Source organism: Vombatus ursinus, unplaced genomic scaffold (assembly GCF_900497805.2).
Source record: "Vombatus ursinus unplaced genomic scaffold, bare-nosed wombat genome assembly UNPS02011649.1, whole genome shotgun sequence".
Taxonomy (NCBI): Eukaryota; Metazoa; Chordata; class Mammalia; order Diprotodontia; family Vombatidae; genus Vombatus; species Vombatus ursinus.
Genome location: NW_020951427.1, coordinates 923,927 through 943,329, shown reverse-complemented (window position 1 = coordinate 943,329; position 19,403 = coordinate 923,927). Strand labels below are relative to the sequence as shown.

At 39.3% G+C, this 19,403-nt stretch overlaps 1 protein-coding gene across 1 annotated transcript in view; it reads left to right on the top strand.

The window, feature by feature from the left end:
• Positions 1–10,865, top strand: part of CNTNAP2 (contactin associated protein like 2) — a 2,649,987-nt gene extending 2,639,122 nt beyond the window's left edge. Inside the window, exons 23-24 of the mRNA XM_027856858.1 lie at positions 8,950–9,024; positions 10,651–10,865. Of these exons, the coding sequence (XP_027712659.1) occupies positions 8,950–9,024; positions 10,651–10,850 (275 nt within the window). The 3' untranslated portion in view covers positions 10,851–10,865. The remainder of the gene's footprint in view (positions 1–8,949; positions 9,025–10,650) is intronic.
• The last annotated feature ends 8,538 nt before the right edge of the window (positions 10,866–19,403 follow it).

Below are 19,403 nucleotides of genomic sequence, written 5' to 3'. Positions count from 1 at the left end.
CACAATAGTGTAAAGGAATAGACATGGAAAGGACAGTTTACCCTTAACTCATTCCACCTAACCCCAAACCTATTATATTTGAGAACACACATGTGTGTGTGGCACACACACATACACAAATGTCTTTGGAGAGAAATCCAATTTCTATAAACTTTTCAAGGTTTTCAATTTTATTCTTATTGATAACTAAATGCAAGCACTGGAAATTTTTAGTGATAACTGTGATATTCTTTTAGAGAATGTTATTTTGTTTTTAAAAGCTAATAATTAGATTTTTGATGATTAAATCGTAGTTTGTAGCAGGCTTTGTTTTAATAAAGGGAAAAGACAATTTGTAGGGAAGTTTTATAAATATTTTATATTTTAGCACATCAGTAACATAGACAATTTGGAAGAAGATAAATAAAGGTCACATATGATACTTTCACCTACAAAGGCCAAATGAGGATGATGGGGTAGAAGATCTCAGTTTAACATAAGGAAAAACTTTCTAACACTTGAAGCTATCTAAAATAAGAAGAGGTTGTTTACCTCATAGGACACTGAAGTTCCTTGTCACTGAAAATCCTACAGCAAAAGCTGGGTAAGCACTTGCCACAAATGTTGAATGTTTCTTATCAGTAGTTAATTAGAGCATTTCTATGTACAGTCCCAACTCCAAGATGTCACGTATGTCTCACACAAGAGTCAGAGGTGAATTTTCCAGACAAGTCATTTGAGAAAAGTCTTTTTTGGTCACACAAGTCAGGTCGGATCTGTATTTGACAAAGAACATTCTAAAGTACCAGACCAATACAGACATACATTACAATAAAACTTTTCGTCACGGACTAGAAAGGGCCCGAGATTTGAAGTCGGAATGCATGGTATTGCGTCCCATCTCTGCCAATATATCATCTTTAGCAAGCTGCTTAACCATACCAAGGCTTCCACTTCTTAGCAATCTATAAAGTAAGGGGATTGGGTCTAGCTGATCTCATAATGATTCCTAAATTCTTATGATCCTCAAATGAAATGATAACAAAGATCAGCAGTTATTTGGTGGGGTTTTGGGGGGGTTTTTTGTTTGTTTGTGTGTTTTTTTAGGATTCTCATCTTACTGCATCAGATGTTAAAGATAAAACAGTTTATGCAGAAAAACCTTCTCAAGGGAGATAGGGAAATAGGTACAATATCTACAATCTACAACCGATATTCTTGTGGCATTTTACATTGTTCAAATATTAAATAGTCTTTGTTTTCTTATATTTTCTTGATGACTGTTTTGTTTTTGCTTGCTTTATGAAGCAAGTTAAAGAGAAGAATCGTATACATTTTTAAGATTTATACAACAAATAAGAAAAGTGTCTCAACACACGGACACACAGAAATCCATTTCCTCTCCTTCATTGAGAAATTTTTTTTTTTCATTTTTCCTCTTTATAGTCAAAATAAGACAAAAAGGAACAAGGGAATTCAAGCCAGTCTGTTCACAGATTCACTAGTACAGGGTGTCCCAAAAGTCTTGGTGCCATTTTAAGCTTTAATAAAACTGCACTACATAAGCTGTCTTCTATAATAGGCACTTGCTTGATTCAGACTTGTCCTTAAAACATTTTCCTGGGATTTTTTCACATTCTCCAAAGATAAATGAAATTTTCATCACAAAAAGAAAAAAAAAATTATTCAGCATAACTGACACTATTCATGATTGCCCAAGCATTTGGTGGGTCACCTACTTCTGGGTCAGCATAATTCAATCAGTCTTTTCTACTGAGTGAATACTTCAATTACTAATACAAGCCCATTATAGTGATTATTATTGGGATACTCTATATGTTCCCGTCTCCCAAGAGCTGAGTTGAGTCAAAGTGACCCCTTACTTCCACCAAGTAGAACTTACCTTTTATTATGGAAAGTGGATTATTCATTGAATTTCCAAAAACCAGCCTTGCCCACCTTCCACTCCCTATTCTGTGCAAAACCAAGGTGACTTCAAGTGCCACAATCCTGACTGAATGGTCTACCCAGAGAGCAAATGCAATTGGTTGGTCGACTGTTAGTAATCTGATTGAGACCATTCTAAATTGTTCCACAAAGAGCTTCTGGGAGCAATTTGTAGTTTACATCGATTTGCTTTTCTGCACTTAGCAATGGATGGAAGAAACTCTTACTCTTCCTATTTAATACACCATCATTGGTGGTTTGATAAAGGACTACTTTGTCTTTGAAAACTTTCATAGAAGGTCTTATTCAGGTGTTTTTTTTTAACATTCTTAATAATAGCAACATATTTTTATGGATTATATTAAGCTCTATAGGTCAAAATCTCCTCACAGGTTTTTCATGGAAAACAGAATAAAAGAAGGGCGAACACGCTGCCACATGAATGTTTATAGGTTTAATGAATGTGTGTGTGACTGGTTTTATTATACGGATGGTCTCCCAGGCTTTGCTGGAACTGTTTGTCTGCATACTCAGAGAGGAACAGACCATGACCTGGCCAGTGGCAGTCAGCCAATAATATTGATTGGGTACCTACTCTTGGAAAAGAACTAAGAAAGACCAGACACAGAGACTTCTGTCCTCTAGAGGTTTACAGCTTAATGGAAGAGCTAAGGCAAGCACATGTGAAAAAAGGTCAAAGAACACACAAAAGAGAATACATAAACATAGTCTACACATCTATATATAGATCTGTGAATTCAATGACTTAGGTACAGCAGTAATTAAGAATTCAGGCACCAAGGACAAATTCACTTAAAGAGAGGGAAGACTGCCTTCCAGAGAATAAATCTGGGCCCCCAGAGAGTTTGAGGGGAATAGAGGTGGGCCAGAGCAGAAGCAGTCTAAGCACCGGTATAGTCCTAAAGGAAAAGGGGGCAACCTGTACCCTCTCCCTAATTCCCCAACTTCTCCTTCTAGACTCAGGAAAATTAGATTCAAGCTCTGCCTCCACTGCTATGGAACAAAGGACAATTCACTTCCTCTCCCTGGGCCCCAGTTTCCCACCCTAAAAGATAAGAGGGTTTTGACTAAATGATTTCTAAGGTCCTTTCCAACTCAGAGATTCTGCAATTCTATGAACATTGTCAGTAAGCAAGAACGAACTGCTAAAGTGGAATCATTTGAAATATCTGTCTCATAACAACATCTGCTTCCTCTATCAACATACTCTAGGTCGAGCAGTAGGGAGTAAAAATCCACACATATTTTAAGAACAGATAAGTGATAGATAAAGAGGATGAGGGGCTAAGAGCTAATCTTTTAAAACAGAAAATTCACCCTTGATTCCCATTAAGACTAATGTATGCATCTTCTGACAGGTGACCAAGCAGTTGAGAAAATGTCAATGTGCCCTCTGTATTCACTTGGTTCATTTCATAAGCAGCAGCTTTACAGTAGAAAGATGCCACTGGACCAGAAGCCATAAGTCCTGAGTTCCAATTCTGTCCTGCAACTACCTAGCTATGTGATCTTAGGCAAGTCCCTTAACCTCTTCTGGTCTCTGTCTTCTCTTCTCCCAAATTAGGGTTTGGCTCAGTGACTACTGGGGTGCTTCCCTGCTCTAACATTCTATCATTTCTGTAATGTTTTTTTCCTTAGGAAAAAAAATTCTAGCTTTAAAAGTCATACCGAAATGATAGCCTTTGTTATTATAAGATACTGCACACACTCCTCAAGCCTTCTAAAAGACCGACTGATAATAAATCAACAGGTAAGAGGCTGTGGAGGACAGAACAGATGAAGAATATATTCTCTTCCTCCAAACAGCTCATAGTCTATCTGGGGAAATAAGGCACAGGGAGGTGAAAGAATAATATTACCAGGTAACACGTGTCAAGTCCTGGATCAAATTAAAATGGCTGCAGTGCCTAGTGTGGGATGTCAAAAGAGGGCGGAATCAATTCCAGCTGGGGAAAGGAAGATGTCACAAAGAGTACGAGGCCTGAGGTAGACCTTGAAGGACGTTGAGATTTGATTGGGTGATATGGAGACAGGAGAGGTTATTCCAGATGTGAGCAAAGGTACCGAAATGGGAAACTGCAAGGCTTTTTAAGGGAATATTACACGGGCTAGAACTGATCAGTAAATATTCATCTCCTACTATGCAAGCACCTTGACATAGAACACTGTTTCTGGAATCTGAGGATCTCAGTTCAAATCCTTCCTCTGTTACTTACTGCCTTGTGACCTTGGGCAAGTAACTTCACTTCCCTAAACCTCATTTTCCCTATTTGTAAAATGGGATTAGACCAGACAGCCTCTGATTTCCATCTATGATCCTATGACACATGTACCAGTAACTGGTAAATCCTGGGAATACTAAGACAAAAACAGACCAATCCCTAGGAACTTCCATTTGTTTCCCTAGGAAAAATAACATGTACATGAATGATATAAAAAATGAAAATCATGATAATTAGGCTGTCTGGGCACTAAATAGCAGAAGACAATACATCTAGTATTATGTAGGAATGGCACGGGATTAAATGGTTCTTATTGCCGGGATGTTTGGACACTCCTGCAGGGAATGCAAAGCCAATGGAAGGCCAGACTATGTCTCAGAAAGTTAAAAGTTTAATTTCCTAAAGCAACTAAAATGAAATAAAATTAACATCTAAGCTTAACAAATTAATTAATAATTTAAGCAAAATGTCACTATAAATTGTGGGAAAAAATTTTAAGGAAAAAATTTTTCTTCTCTAAAATTCTCATTGGCACTAGAAGACTGGTATTTAGGAGGCTTGATGGTCTTCCAGACCATTTAAGAGCAAATGCTCTCTCGTATGTTACCTTTTGTGGTAAGATGGTGTCCATACCAAAAATGGGAAACAACTCATGTACAAATATTATCTGAAGCCTAAATTATTGAGGTGAAATTTTAGAGTATAGTCCACTATTCCTTTCTCAAATTGGTAAAAACGTGGCTACCAGAAACTGGACATTCTGTGCTTCTTCCTAAAGGCTGAGGTCTCTAGATTTGGGTCAGGACTGATCTTAATCAATGTTAAGTTCTAACACCTAGAACACAAGTCCCCATAGTTCACAGCAGCCTAACAGGCTCTGGTCTATCTTCATACACAGGAAGGAGCATGAACATTGAGGGCAGCCAGTGCAAAGATACACAGGTAGGAAATGGACTGCCTTATATGAGAAAGAGGAAGAAGCCAGTTTTCTTCATGGTTTAGCTCAAGGTCTATTTTCTACATAAAGACTTTCTTGATTCTCTATCTACTAATGTTTTTCCACTCCCCCCAAAATATGTCATCTTGTATATATTTGGTAAAAATTTCATATATACTTGTGTAGGTATATGTCTTCCTTTCTGAAAGCTCCTTGAAGTCAGGAACTATTTTACTTTAGTGTTTATATCCCTTGTCTAACACAGTGTCTGGTATACATTAGGTGCTTAATAAATGCCTGTTGGTTGATTGGTAACTTGATAACTAATTATACAAGGTTTATTTTAATCCTTCACTTATCATGTCTGCAGTCAGGAGGTGGAATGAATGAATGAATGAATGAATGAATGAATGAATGAACATTTATTAGACACTATGTGGATATAAAAGGTTTTAACTGCAAATTAGGTGGAAAGGTTTCATGGACTTAGGTTACAAAGGCAAAGCAGATAATAATACTGACCAATATCCTCAGAGTCATGTTCATTGATAAAAAACTGTCTCCATCTTTGTTGTTGAACTGTTTAACAGTTCTCAAGGACTTCAGGGGTGAGAAGATTCTTTCTTGGTCTTCAGTAGCTATAGCTACCACCTGCAGAGGCAGTTGCCTGGTTACGTTTCCACAAGGATTGCTTCCCCAGATGATGGCTGCAGGATATGGGCCAGAAGTAGGGCTGGTGGTCTGGGAGGACACTACTAACCTGGGGTGCTTGGATTTACTGCCCATTGTTAGCAGCTGGTTGGTGACCTGTGGTAGTAGGAATGGTGGAGCCCCTTCACTTCAAGGATTACCCTGCACCTCTATGTTGTTCTCTGGGGATCTCTTTAGAAAGAGGAAGAGTGAGTAGGTGGGATGAGCAATATTATTTCCACAACTCTTGAGTTTATAGTCCTAGGCTACCTCCACATGAATCTGAGGAAAAGTAGGAGTCAAGGTGGTAGCAATAGTTTGACCTGCCTGGCCTTTTCTTTTCAGTACAGAATTTTCATTTATAAACATTATGATTGCTCATGTACATTTAGTCAATTAAAACTCAAACTCCAGTGTAAGCTATTGCATATATACATTAAAACAAAAAAGTTCAAGGTCTAGCAAAAATGCTTGGGGATTTCTTTACCATAAGGAAATAATTAAAAATGTGAAACTATTTTCTCACACTGATTACAAATTGCAAAGTCAGCATTTTGTATTACTGACTTTTCTCTTAACTTTTTTAAACACAACTGTAGCTGAATATTACAACAGAAACAGTAACTAGCAGTAAATATGCAAAGATGATTATAATCCTTTTTGTCCCTCTCTATGGCATAGAAAAGCCATTATTATAATGAGTCTTCACTGACCCCCATTAAGAGGTTGACCCTAGACACTCCTTCTGGGACGATGCTTATTTTCCTCATAAGCTTCACTGTTGTAATTGTGTTTTCTTTCTTGAACTGGGTCAAATTCTACCTGTTCTACCCATTACATTTCTTCCTTTTCCTCCACTTCCTTTCTGTCCCCCATCTCTCAGGGCACTTTGATACTCTAGCCTGAATGACTTGCCTGACCTGTTGGTGACAGTTGGGTGTCAGTTGGTGGTAACGGGGATGCAGGTCAACTTCTCCACAAGCATTACTCCCCTGAATAATGGCTGCAAGAGTCAGGACAGAAGCAAGGCTGGTGGTTGGGGGGGCCCAGCTATTGCTTGGGTTCTTACACATATCTACACTTCTGTAGCAGTTGGCCAGCAGTTGATGGTGGTGGTGTTGGGGATAGCAGGCATTTCTCCATAAGGATTGTTCTTTTCAGTAATAACTGCAGGGACCAGGCTGGAAATAGAGAAGTTAAAAAGACTTTCTTTTTGGTGAGGCAATCAGTGTAAGTGGCCTTCCCAGGGTCACACAACGAGTAAGTGTCAAATGTCCAAGGTCGAATTTGAACTCAGGTCCTCCTGACTCCAGGACCGGTGCTCTATCCACTGTACCACCTAGCTGCCCCAAGACTTTTTTTAGAGCTAAATTACTGTTTGTTGGACAATATCTGAAGTAATGTGTCCAGTATTAAATGCCACTTTGAAAAAAAAAAAAGATTGACAAATTGGAGAGCATTGAGAAGAAAGCAGCCAATACAGGGAGTGATCCTAAAACCAAGTAGTCAGAGGAATGGTTAAGGAAATTACTAGTTAGCCTGGTGAAGAGGTTGCAACATGGATAGTGTAAAGCATGAAGTACTTGGAATCTCCAGATTCTTCTATTTACCAGCTATATGACTTTGACCATCCCACTGTACCTCTCAGGGTCTCATTTTCCTCATCTGTAAAGATGAGGAGGTTAGATTAGATGTTCAATCATCTCTTCTATTCTAAAAGCCTATGAATTTTGGAGGACATGATGGTTGCATGCAAATATTAGAAAGGTACCGTGGAAAAGCGACTAGGTATGTTTTAGGTTATTTTGGAGACAAGCCTGTGGTCAATCAATCAATAAGCATTTATCAAGTCCCTACTGTGTCCCAGTCACTGTTAAGTGTCAGAAATACAAAAAGAGGCAAAAAGCAGTTTCTGACCTCAAGGTGCTCACAATCTAATCTATAGGAGTTACAGAGAGACTGGAGGGGTCAATATAAAGAACTTGCTTCCAATGAGAACTGATCAAATATGATACCACCACTACCCCCAAAAAAAGTGTATTAAGCACTTAGTGCAAAACTCTACACTACATGCCTAGGATACAAAGATAAGAAAAGCTATCTTTACCTTGAAGGAAATTACAATATAAAGGGGAGAGGGAAAGGAAAGAGACAAATACACGCACAGGGAAGTGTTGATACAAGAGCTTGCTAGGACAGAGGAAGAGATACTGACCAAGTGCTCTATGATGGAGTGAATATCTTCATCAGCAATGACCCCTTAGCTAAACCTTGAAGTAAGACAAGTGTTTTGGGGGTGGTCCTTTCCAGGCCTGAGGGACTGCATACACCCAGAGGTAGGATAGAGGCTGAAACATAAATCATGTAAATGGAAATAATGTGAAGGAAGCCTAAAAAGGTAGGTTGGAGCCAGATTTTGGAAGACCTTAACTGCCACACTAAGGAGTTTGTATTATTTCTTTTTGGAAATAGTCATTGGAAAATTCCATTCCAACAATGGCATCAATATTGGACTAGGTGAATTTGCAATAAAATGACTTAAGACTGAAACTTAAACTTGACCACATAGAAAGTGTAGGTTTTAAATTACCAGAGTCCAAAAAAAAAGGCAGACTATAGAGGGTCCAGGGGAGCAAGCTGAGCAAAAGTACAAGGGTAAGAATGACTGTGATATAGTTTAGGAATAGTAGAAGCTATTCCCATACCTGGAACATAGGTACCCCGTTGGTTGGTTGTGGTCCTTCACTCTCAAAGAGGACCAAAATGGCTTCATGATGTTAAGGTCAAGATATAGTGTGTCCATCTGTGGCTGACCAAACCAACATGAGCTTGAAAGGCTCTACTACAGGTTGGGCACAAACAGTCCATGTGAATATTTGGAGTGGAGATGTCTCCAAGGTCGTGCATCTCATGTTTCTTTTGAGCTACTGCAATTCTGCTTTGCACACAGAGCGTTGTGTCTTCTTTGATGCAGGTACACCGTGGTCATGTCGGCAAGTAGGAGAAGGGAAGATTAGAAAGGAAGGCTGAGACCAGTTGTACAAAGAAATCTGTGTCACAAAGTACTTGGTGCTAATTATGAGACTGTTTGGCAGATTTTTCTTCCCAGGTTATGTTTAAACTTGAATTTGTCTTTTTTTTTTCCTTTTCCAGCCAGTGCTGACTTTCCATATAATGCAGGACAAGCTATAAGAGATGGAGTTAACAGAAATTCGGCAATTATTGGAGGTAGGTATAACATGTTGGACCATCTTACACACCATCCCCTCAACAATTAGAGAAGCAGAATAGAGTAGTGAACATGATGCTTCACTTGGAGTCAGGAAGACATGCATCTGAATCCCAATTCTGACACTTTCCAGCTGTGTGACTATAGGCAAGTCTCTTAACCTTTCTGAGCTTTGGACAATCCTTTAAAACCAATCTACCGAATTCAGTCAACCAGTTCTCAACATACGTAATACGTTTCACTGGTTGACCAATGTAGAATGATGGTTTCATTCCTTTTTGATCTGTATAAGGGGTGAGAAGTAGGTTAAAAATTTTGAGCCAACCCTAAAGTAGTATGGAATGTATCCACAGATGAGGAGAAAACATGAACAGTAGCATGTATAGACCTATTCTGGCTCTTCGGGAGTGACTCTCCTTTAGGTGGCACACAATGGGGAAGCATATGCATTACAAGAGTTATTGCAATGGAAAATTTTACAACTTTCAAATACACTGGTTTAACAGCAGACATCCAGAAGCTTCAAATAAGCCAGCCCTAAAACAATTATTTTCTGCTTTTGACTTGCAGGTCAGTTTGATTCTCTTGAGTCAGTTTCCCACATCCAATTACTTGCTGTCAGGCCCCTCTCATCCTCCGTCCCAGAAAACCAAGTTTTCCTCCATTTCAGTTCATCAGCTTTCCCAGGGTATCTAAAGAGGAAGTCACATATAGATTAAAGATGCCCTTATGAAGTCATTTAATTGCCTTGTATTGAGGCAGTTAGGTGGTACAGTGGATAGACCACTGAGCTTAGAGTCAAGAAGCCCTGAGTTCCAATTTGGTCTCAGATACTTATTAGCTGTGTGACCTGGGCAAGTCACTTAACCTGTATCTGACTCAGTTTCCCCATTTCTAAAATTGGCATAATAAATAGCAGCTACCTGCTGGGATTGTGGTGAGGATAAAACAAAACATGATTCATAAAGCACTTGGCAAACCTTAAAGGGCTATATAAATCCAAGCTATTATGATTATTATCATACCAGTAGGAATAATTCTCCCCCAAACCCTTCCTATAAAGATTATTCCGTTCTCTGAGGATGTTTAGCTGGATCAATATTATCACCCTGGTTTTTAGCCAATTAACTTCTGCATTATCAGCAATTTTTTTCCTAATTAAGAGGTAGAAACTCTGTGAGAAATTTATATGAAAACATGATTGAGATTATAATATTTTATGGGTGATGTTTCAACCGTATCAAACAATGTTGCCTATGGCTCTCTTTGCACAAAATAAAATCCAACTAGAAGGTAAGGTATGCAGAAGAAAGAGTACTGACTTGGGAGTCTGGGTCAAATCTCAGGTCTGCCTCTTACTACCTGTATAACCATGAGCAAGTCACTCCCTGTCTTTAGGCCTCAGTTGTTTTGTTTTGTTTTGTTTTTTTGTAATGTGAGGAGGTTGGACTCCATGAACTCTAAGGTTCTTTCTAGCTCTAAATCTATGATCCTATAACAATTGTTTTTCTTTTCTTTTTTGAGGTTGAGTGGGGAGGAATTGCAACAGGGAAGATGGAGGGGCCAGAGGTAGTAGAGAATGTTTAGGTTCATGTAACCTTTGATACCACTCCTCTTTCTAACAGGGGTCATTGCCGTGGTGATCTTCACCATCCTCTGCACCTTAGTGTTCCTCATTCGCTACATGTTCCGTCACAAGGGCACCTACCACACCAACGAAGCCAAGGGAGCAGAATCTGCTGAGAGCGCCGATGCCGCCATCATGAACCACGACCCAAACTTCACGGAGACCATTGATGAGAGCAAAAAAGAGTGGCTTATCTGAGGGAGAGAGCTAGGGCTTGGCAGTGGGGCAGGGGGGAGGGGAGAGGGAAGGAAAGTGGGGGTATGCAGGGAAGAGGGCACAAGGGGGACCTCAAAGAAGGGGGAAAGCACTCTGCTTCGGACTCTTGAGCACATCTTCAAAAGATCAGCACAACTCGGGGAAGCAAGGGACAGACAAAATCCTTGGGACTGGAAAACAAAAAGGTGTTTAAAAATGAGAATTTTTCAATATTCGTTCACAGATCTGTCTCTCCTTCTGTATCCAAACAAAACAATGAGAAGAAAATGCTTTTAGAGTTTCCACATTGGTTAAAATCTGTCAGTAATACCTGTCTTTATTTTTGTGTGTGTTTGGAGTTGTTCTAAATACCCATGGCAACAGGGCCCATTTTCTATATTTTAGGAGCCCTTAGAATTTGGATATTTCTGTCTTGAGAACAACTGACAAATATATATATATATGGCCTCCAATGATTCTCTTTTTTCATATATAGTCAATTCTTAATGGGTTATTGTTGTATCTAGAGCTTGTTTGCATCACATTTCATTTGGCGTCTTGTAAACTGGGAGTTGGGAGGAGAAGAAAGGGGCATGGGGAAACAACTCACTTTTTGCCAGTGTCCACAAGACCGTCGACCTGTGCCCAGACTTTGAGGGTTCTCGTGTGACACAGGCTGTTGAAGGACAAGACTGCACAATACTTAGCAGTGATGTAAAACTATGTCATCATTGTTACCACTGTTGGGGGGAGGGGAGTATTCTGAACTATGAAAAGTTATTTTGATTTTTTCATTAAGCTCTGAGAAATAATATTGTTCCAAGTACATAGTCTTAGCTCTATTCCGTTTCTTTCTCTTTGGCTATGATGTCACTTATGAATTTATCTTCCACTCTTCCTGTGATACATTGGCATATTCTGTATGTAGGCATAAGCATCAGAGTAGGGAATTAGAGCCAGATGCTGTGGTTTGTTTGCTTCTATTTCTTTTATAGATGGTAGTAAAAGTAGCAATCCTGTCACGTTGCATAGTGAATGCATAGAGTAGGTCACTGTCCTTAATAGGCCCTTCCTCTTTTGAAGACTCCAGTTTCTCTCTCCTTGCAACAAACACCTGCCCAGATGGGTACGCCCTTCCGATTCTCATCCTAATAGATCCTGGTTCCTCTTTGCTATGAGGGTGAGCCAATCATTGAAGTGAATTTGAGCACATCTTAAAAATTCTTTGTTTCAGAAGTATGACCAAATACATGGTCAACTCTATCTTGAAGAGAAGATGAGCACCGGTTTTCATGGTAAGGAAGATGTGATGAGTGTGTTTGGGGTCAAAACAATGCCTATGAAAATTCACTTCAGTTATTGACTCACGTCCATACATAAGAATCATTTAGAAAACACCATCTCCTTTTAAAAGTCATCCAAGTAATCTTCTGGACAAAGCAAACACACTGCCCAGTAGGTAATTCAGGAATTATACAGGCTCCGATACAATTGAACCTAACATTTGTCACAAACATAATAGCTGGGAGTTCCCATCCATAGATTCAATGGATAATTCTTTGGAATGAGGCATGAAAGCTAGCTGATGATAAGAAGGGATGTGATTGGCTAGAATTAATTACCTTCTGCCTAATAAAATTAACCCTTCACTGAAGTTGTATGGCGAACTATAATTACACATTTTGACTAAGATATTTACCATGCACCCAAAAAAAAGCAGAGTCATTTATTTGCAAAGGATGGCATAGAGGTTATTTCCAGAACTACATTCCAACATCTAGGATCATTCTGATATAGCCCACCCCCACATAGCCTCTGCTAATGACATACTCTTCAAATGTGAATCACTTAACTAAACCTGTTAAGTGTTTCGCCCTCCTTCCTAAAAGGGGATGTAAAAAGGTAGAGAAGTAAAGATACTGCTGTTCTGTTGGATGCTACTCCAAGAAATGCATATTGAAATGTATTTGGAAATGGTCCCATGACAACTTTCTCAGAATACTGGAGTGTTCATGAATCCTAAGGTGATTATGACCACATCTTGGGTGGTTGGATTCATTTTATCCAGAGGTGATGATCTAAGGTGAAAGACAGCACATTACAAGAATATATGTACAATGCAGTAAATGTTCCATTTCAAGTGATTAAGTATTAGAATGTAACCACTTAGAGTTGATGTGGATTATAAATTTGAAGAAACATTGAATGAAGAGAGATTTTTTTAAAGGGAATATTATTTTTATTTCAAGTTGCTTCCCTAAGGAGTATCAAGTCTGTCAACTAATAGTTTGCATTATTCACATAAGAATCATAAAAGTACAATGCAACAAGGATGATTATTTTTCAGTACTCTGTCAAAAGAATCCAGTAGTTAGATTCACCAGTGCACTCTTTAGAAAGATATCTGCCTACCATTCTGGGCTCTCTCACTGGGTCCCTTTAAATCATGAAAACCACATTTTAAAAATAGTCTTAAATTTTAGAAGTATTTTAGAATTTGATTTGTTTAAAGGTATTATTTTGCTGATGACAAATAATATGCCCCATGTGAAAAATATTTCCAGCATCTCCTTAGTTAGCTCTATTCATCACATACCTATCACCCAATTCTCTGCCTCTTTAGGCTTCTCTCCGAGAAGATGTGGCCATAGAAAGGCCCAAACTGGCACCGAATACCAAAATAATTTTTTCATTTCCCTGACCTCTGCATAACTCCTTTTGATATCAGCAGAGAAAAAAGAAAATTCCACCAATATCTCCATATATTTTGACCCTGGGGAAATTGTCATGAATCTTAAGTGAACAGGAAAGTTGAATTCACCTTTATCAGCATCATCAGTTCACATTTATTAAGTAACTGTTTTGCAGAGGAGATACAAAGACAGCCAAAAACCAATTCTCACAGTTGAGGATTATGTAACCTAGTTGGGGACCCAGGGCATAACTCATAAGAAGATAAGCAACCACACAAAGTTAACAAGGTAGGTAAGTGCCAAATGAATGGTTAAAAAAAAAATCCTTGGTTTCTCAAGGTTGTGGAGTTGAGAACTGTTTTTTTTAGAGAAATTTGAGAAATGTTTTTTTAAAGATTATTGTCAATTAATTTCCCGTTAACAATGTGTTGATTTGGGGGGAAAGGAAGATGGAGCTCCCTATTGCCCATGCACCCTTCAAAAAACAGGGTCCAATTCTAGTATCCAACCTCACCTTATCACTTTAAAACCCACAAAACTCACTGATATATGAAAGGTCCCAGCTGACAAAATCAAGTGGGTTTTTTTTTAATCATTTTGCCTAAGAATACCATGGCAGATAACAAAGAGGCTATTTAAAGATTTCAAAAATGGGGGCTAATCATGGCAGTGGGAGAGAAAGGTTCATGATACATAACCTGAGAATCTAAGTTTTTAATAGCTTTGTTTGGTTTGTGCATGTAAATCAGTGCCATTCTAAGGCTATGGCTATAAATAGCACATTCCCTTAAGCCAAAAGCTATTCAGGTCAACAAGTTGGAACAGATTTATTACTCTCAGTCGAAATTCATGATAATTTTCAATTCAACGTTTAAGTGTCTCATTAAGTACAAAGCAACCATGAAGGAACTTCACTTAAAACCTTCATGTGTTACTTCCTCCAGTCATGTAAGTAACCCTTGGCTCTTGAAGGCTGGGCCAGCTAAGTTCAAACTCTGTCAGGTCCAGCCAAGCTTGAAAGGCTCAGACCACAGACCTGATGAAGGTTCTTCTAATGGCTGGTCTAGTTAAATACAGTGTGATTCATCACCAGAAGGGTGGACCAGACTGTGATGAACTTTGTTCCCACCACCGCAGCTCATGAAACCCTCTACAAAGCCTAGGAAGGGCTACAGTCTGCATTAGGAGATAGCTTAATGATGAAATTACAGACCTTTTGAAGTATGTACAAAGGGAAGCAGCAAGATGTTATGGAAAGAGTATGAAGAGGCTAAGGATTCGAGTTCAAATCCTGCCCAGGCTTACTTTCAAGCAAATCACTCAATCTCCTTGGGCCTCAATTTCTTCCTCTCTAAAATGAGGAGGTTGGACTAGATAACCTCTAAGTTCTCTTCTAACTCTTGATCGATAATCCTCCTGTGCTGATGGGAATACAATTTTTTATTGTTGCCCTGCATATCTTCAAGTTAGCCCATGAATTACTCAAAAGAAAAGAAAGTCACTTAGAAAGCAGAGGCTTACTCTGTGGGAAAACTTGCCCAGAATTGTCCTCCCACTAACACTGAAGGGCTGCAATCAGCACCTTCATCATCACCACCACCATCATCATCATCATCATCATGCTTGTTGTTTGCTGGGATCTCATCCCTAAGCATATGATGAACACGCCCTCAGCAGGAAGAGGCACTAACCCTTCAGGTGTTAACCAAACAGTGAGCCCTTGGGAGTTCACTTCTATTAAGCACCAACTGTCTGCGCACAGAATGCTTAACCATGCTCTAGCTAATCTAGGTCACTAGCAGGGGCAAAACAATACCAGAACGGGCAGGCAAAGTAACTCGGGAGAGACAACACAGTGCCAAAATCCAAACTTTCAATAGATCACCAAAACGAAGGAATATATTTCATTTCCTTTGCCTTATCTTTCCATTCTCTCGTCCCATAATTTTTTTCTCCCTCTCTTTCCAAAATTAGAAACCACCCTTAACATGCCTACATCCAAATGGACAAGTTAAGCCCTGTTAGCCCCACAAAAGATTTGGATTCTAATTGGAACCTTTTCAGGTTGTCCCTCCCCTTCTTCAGCAACAAAGCATTTTCCCAAATAAATGCAATAATCTGGAAATTTAATTTGGTGTTTTTGGTTAGTAAATTGCAAGTACACTAGCAACCATGAAGTTTGTACCAGATAAAAGCAAACTATCTGACAGGAATGCAAATGGCCCCTCATCCTAACTCTTAAAAACCTTTCCATGGAATGTGGAAAAATAAAGCAGAAGGATATATTCCACTGGCTTGGGATGCCAGTATCACTTAAATAGCATTTTCAGTATTGAAGGCAGCTTTCACACTACCTTCTTCTGGCCCAGCCAGAGGAAGACTGAGGGAGTCCAAATACTAGCTTCTTCTCTTGTCACCGATGTGCTATATGACCTTGGCCAAGTCTCCATTCCTGTTTTTGATTTTGTTTTTGTTTTTGTTCTTTAGCTAGAGCAGATTTTTACCTGCCTCCCAGGGGAATTGTGAGGTGTCCTTGCATCTTGATTACAAGACTTCTACAAATTTCTAGTCAGCGTGCAGGATGTAAGCCAAGTGGGAGGCCGTCTCCTCCCTCTCTGGTGATAGGTCAAAAGGCAATTGATGGGACATGGCTAAACATCTGCTAAATATTGACTCCAGTAAAGAGCACCGGGGCAAAGCTGAACCCATGCCAAGATGCCCTCCACATGAGATCCAGGGAAGTTAAATCTTCTGTGAGGTAAATAAGACCCTTAACTGAAAACCCAGGCTAGGACTGCTGCCGCTTATCTTCCCCACTCGTGCCAGGGTCCCTCACTTTATATTTGGCTGTCCTGACATGCAACTTTCAGAAGAATCTGTTTGAAATAATGCAACATTTTAGCTTAGCCTGGAGCCTCTCTGACATGCAGGATTATTTCCAACCATCCTCAGTACATTGCTTTCACAGCCACAGCTATCTAAGCTGTAAGGATTTTCAAAACTTTTTATCCAACCAAGCCTGAAGAAAGGGTGCTGACCATTACTCTTACTTGTCACAGACTGCCAAAGAATGTGGTATTTCTAGTTTGACATTTAGGTAAAAGTTCCCCTTAGAAGCGAATCCACTCAGCTCATCTACATCTCAAAACTGACAAAACCTCAGTTAATCAATAGATTACTCAGAATCTAGCTCTGAGAAAACAAAAAGGTCTCTTTTCTCAGTTCTACCAAGGTTTCGGCTCAAAGCATCATCATTCCCAAGTTCCATTTGATTAGGAAGATTTTTTTTCGTTTTATTATTTTGTAATGAGCATGGTGACAGCAGGGGTTACAATTTTGGAAAGCTGAGAAATTCTAGTTCTGAAAAAAAAAAGAAAGGCAGGCAATTGGGGAGTTCCATCCTAGTGAAATAGCACACAATTGCACCCTCTAAAAGCAACAGCATGTAAACTAAAAGGAAAGAAGGACATTATGTATGTTATATTATGCCTGATATTCTTTGTGAATGTCTTTCATTTTAACTAAGATTCTAATAGAAACCAGATTGATAAATAAAAAATTCAAAATAGTTTTAATTATCCTAAGAGCCGTCTCTTTGTGTTTTGTACCGTCTCATAGGGAGGGAGGGTGACAAGGCTGGGGAAACTATTCTCTTTCAGCAAAAGGATATCAATGTACAAATCGCTGAGGTCACCACCTAACGAAAAAGTTCTCCTTTGAAAAGAAACAGAGATTTATCTGCACACCAAAGGTGACATCAAAAGGTGGGAAATTCATACCTCATTTGGAGCTACCCATCGTTATCCTTCTTCCCTCTTGGCTATTTTAAACTCTTTGGGTAATTTTTTTCTCACATTCTTTATGTACTTTAAAGGCAATTGGGTTTCTAAATGTGATTCTTTTATACACTGCTTATTAAAAGGCTGGTTACACAGAGTTGGGTAATGTCCATAGAAACACCTGGCCTTTATTTAAAGTGTGGAAGAGGGCATTTTGCAATAGATACACAGAGTCTAGAAAACTAGCTTCGTTCCAAAATCTTTTTATAGCCTTATATTGCTAGTGGTTTCTTTTTAATCAACTCTAGATATTTGTTGAATATGCAGAATAAATGAAATTTCTGAACCATATTTGTCGGCCCCCAATTAAGTCCTCCAGAGCCATACTACATTGAGATTTATATCTTTATAAATATGATTCCCTAAGGCATAATATCTCTCATTAAAAAGAAACTAGAACTATGACAAGTTCATTGAGAAGACAACAGAATTAAGGGGAAGACAGAAGCACCTATAAGTAATACAGAATCTATTGGATATGGACTCACAGACTTGGGCTGTAGTCCCCAGTCTGCATTTCACTAGCTGTACAACCTTGGACAAGTGACAACAACATTTCTGGGTTTCAGTTTTTCTTTACCTAGAAAAGGAGGGGCTAGGTCACCATAATCTCTAAGAATTTTTTCTTCCATGAGTATCTAAGAAGGTTTACTATATTTACTACCTACTCATGTCAGAGTAGTTCATTACTCTTTCTAGCCCTGCCACCAACTAACCAGGCAACACAGAAGGGGGTGCATATTTCTTGTCTCGATCTGTCATTTTGCTCATCTATAAAACTGACATGATAACTTATGTGCTGGAGGACAAAGGAGACAGGAATTTAAGCTTTGTTGTGCTTAGGAGCTGGTTCTGAAATGAGTCCCTTCAAAAATGCTAATCTTAAAGGGGAACAGGGACTGGAGAGGTTAATGCAAACTATTCATTGGTATACATATCTGCCTTTTGCTGAGCAAACATAAGTCAGCAAGTTCAGCCAAGACCACTGGGATGCCTCTGGGCTAAATTATCCCTGAGCAGGAAGGTCTCTCCGCAAGTGAATCCCTCTAAGAATTTACCTGCACTATTCAGGCAGTTTTCCTCCAAAAGAGAAAAGCAGTCATAAGTTTCATGGTGAATGCAGTTCTCTCCTCTTGTTTCCCATTTTCTTTCTAAATTTTCCCGAGTCCAAGCTAGAGAAAGTCACCTGTTGGTTTGCCCGATAGCCTGTTGGCACCCAGGGAATGACTGTACAGTCATGCCTCCCAAATCATCACAAATAATTAAAAGTCATGTATCCTAAAAAGAGTCAATCACTGAAATTCATGATGTCTGATAATGAAATTCCAGTTCCTTGAGGGATGGATTGGAAGAAAGTACATCTTTTTGGAGAATTGGTAGGCTCCGGCTGCCTTTGGAAGAACCAGGTTCTAGGAAACAGTTGCTAAATGGGGCTAAAAACAAAACTAGAGAAAGGCAATTGTTTCTAAGACTCTGAGGATACTCAACTTGAAAGACTGGCAGCTGTGGGCCCAGGTGAGGAGAACCCCTCACTGCCCCAGCAGGAGGAAGGAAGGGAAAAGATAAGAAAGGATAGTGTGGGAACTCAGTGAAAGCTGAGGACTTCCTCAGTGCAAAAGCAGGTGGAAGGTGGAGCAATTTGACATAAACCTTGGAACTTCAGATGTTGGACCCCTACAGGGCTCAGGTTATCCTTTCTGGTGAACTTGTGAGGTGCTGTGCCAACTGTTATTCTTGTGAAAAAAAGAGTAGGAGGTAGCCTGCTATAGTCTGAAGAGAGCCAACCTTGGAGTCAGGAAGATGTAGGTTCAAGTCTTGTCATTGGCATGTTATATGTGGCCAAAGGCAAATCACAGCCTCTGAGTGCCCCAGGTAACTCTCTGAGACTATAATTGTAGACAAGTTGACGATTTGAATTCTTCAGTGGTTCCCTACAGTAATGAAATTATAAATGGATATATAGATAGATTGATAGATGATAGATAGATAGATAGATAGATAGATAGATAGATAGATAGATAGAT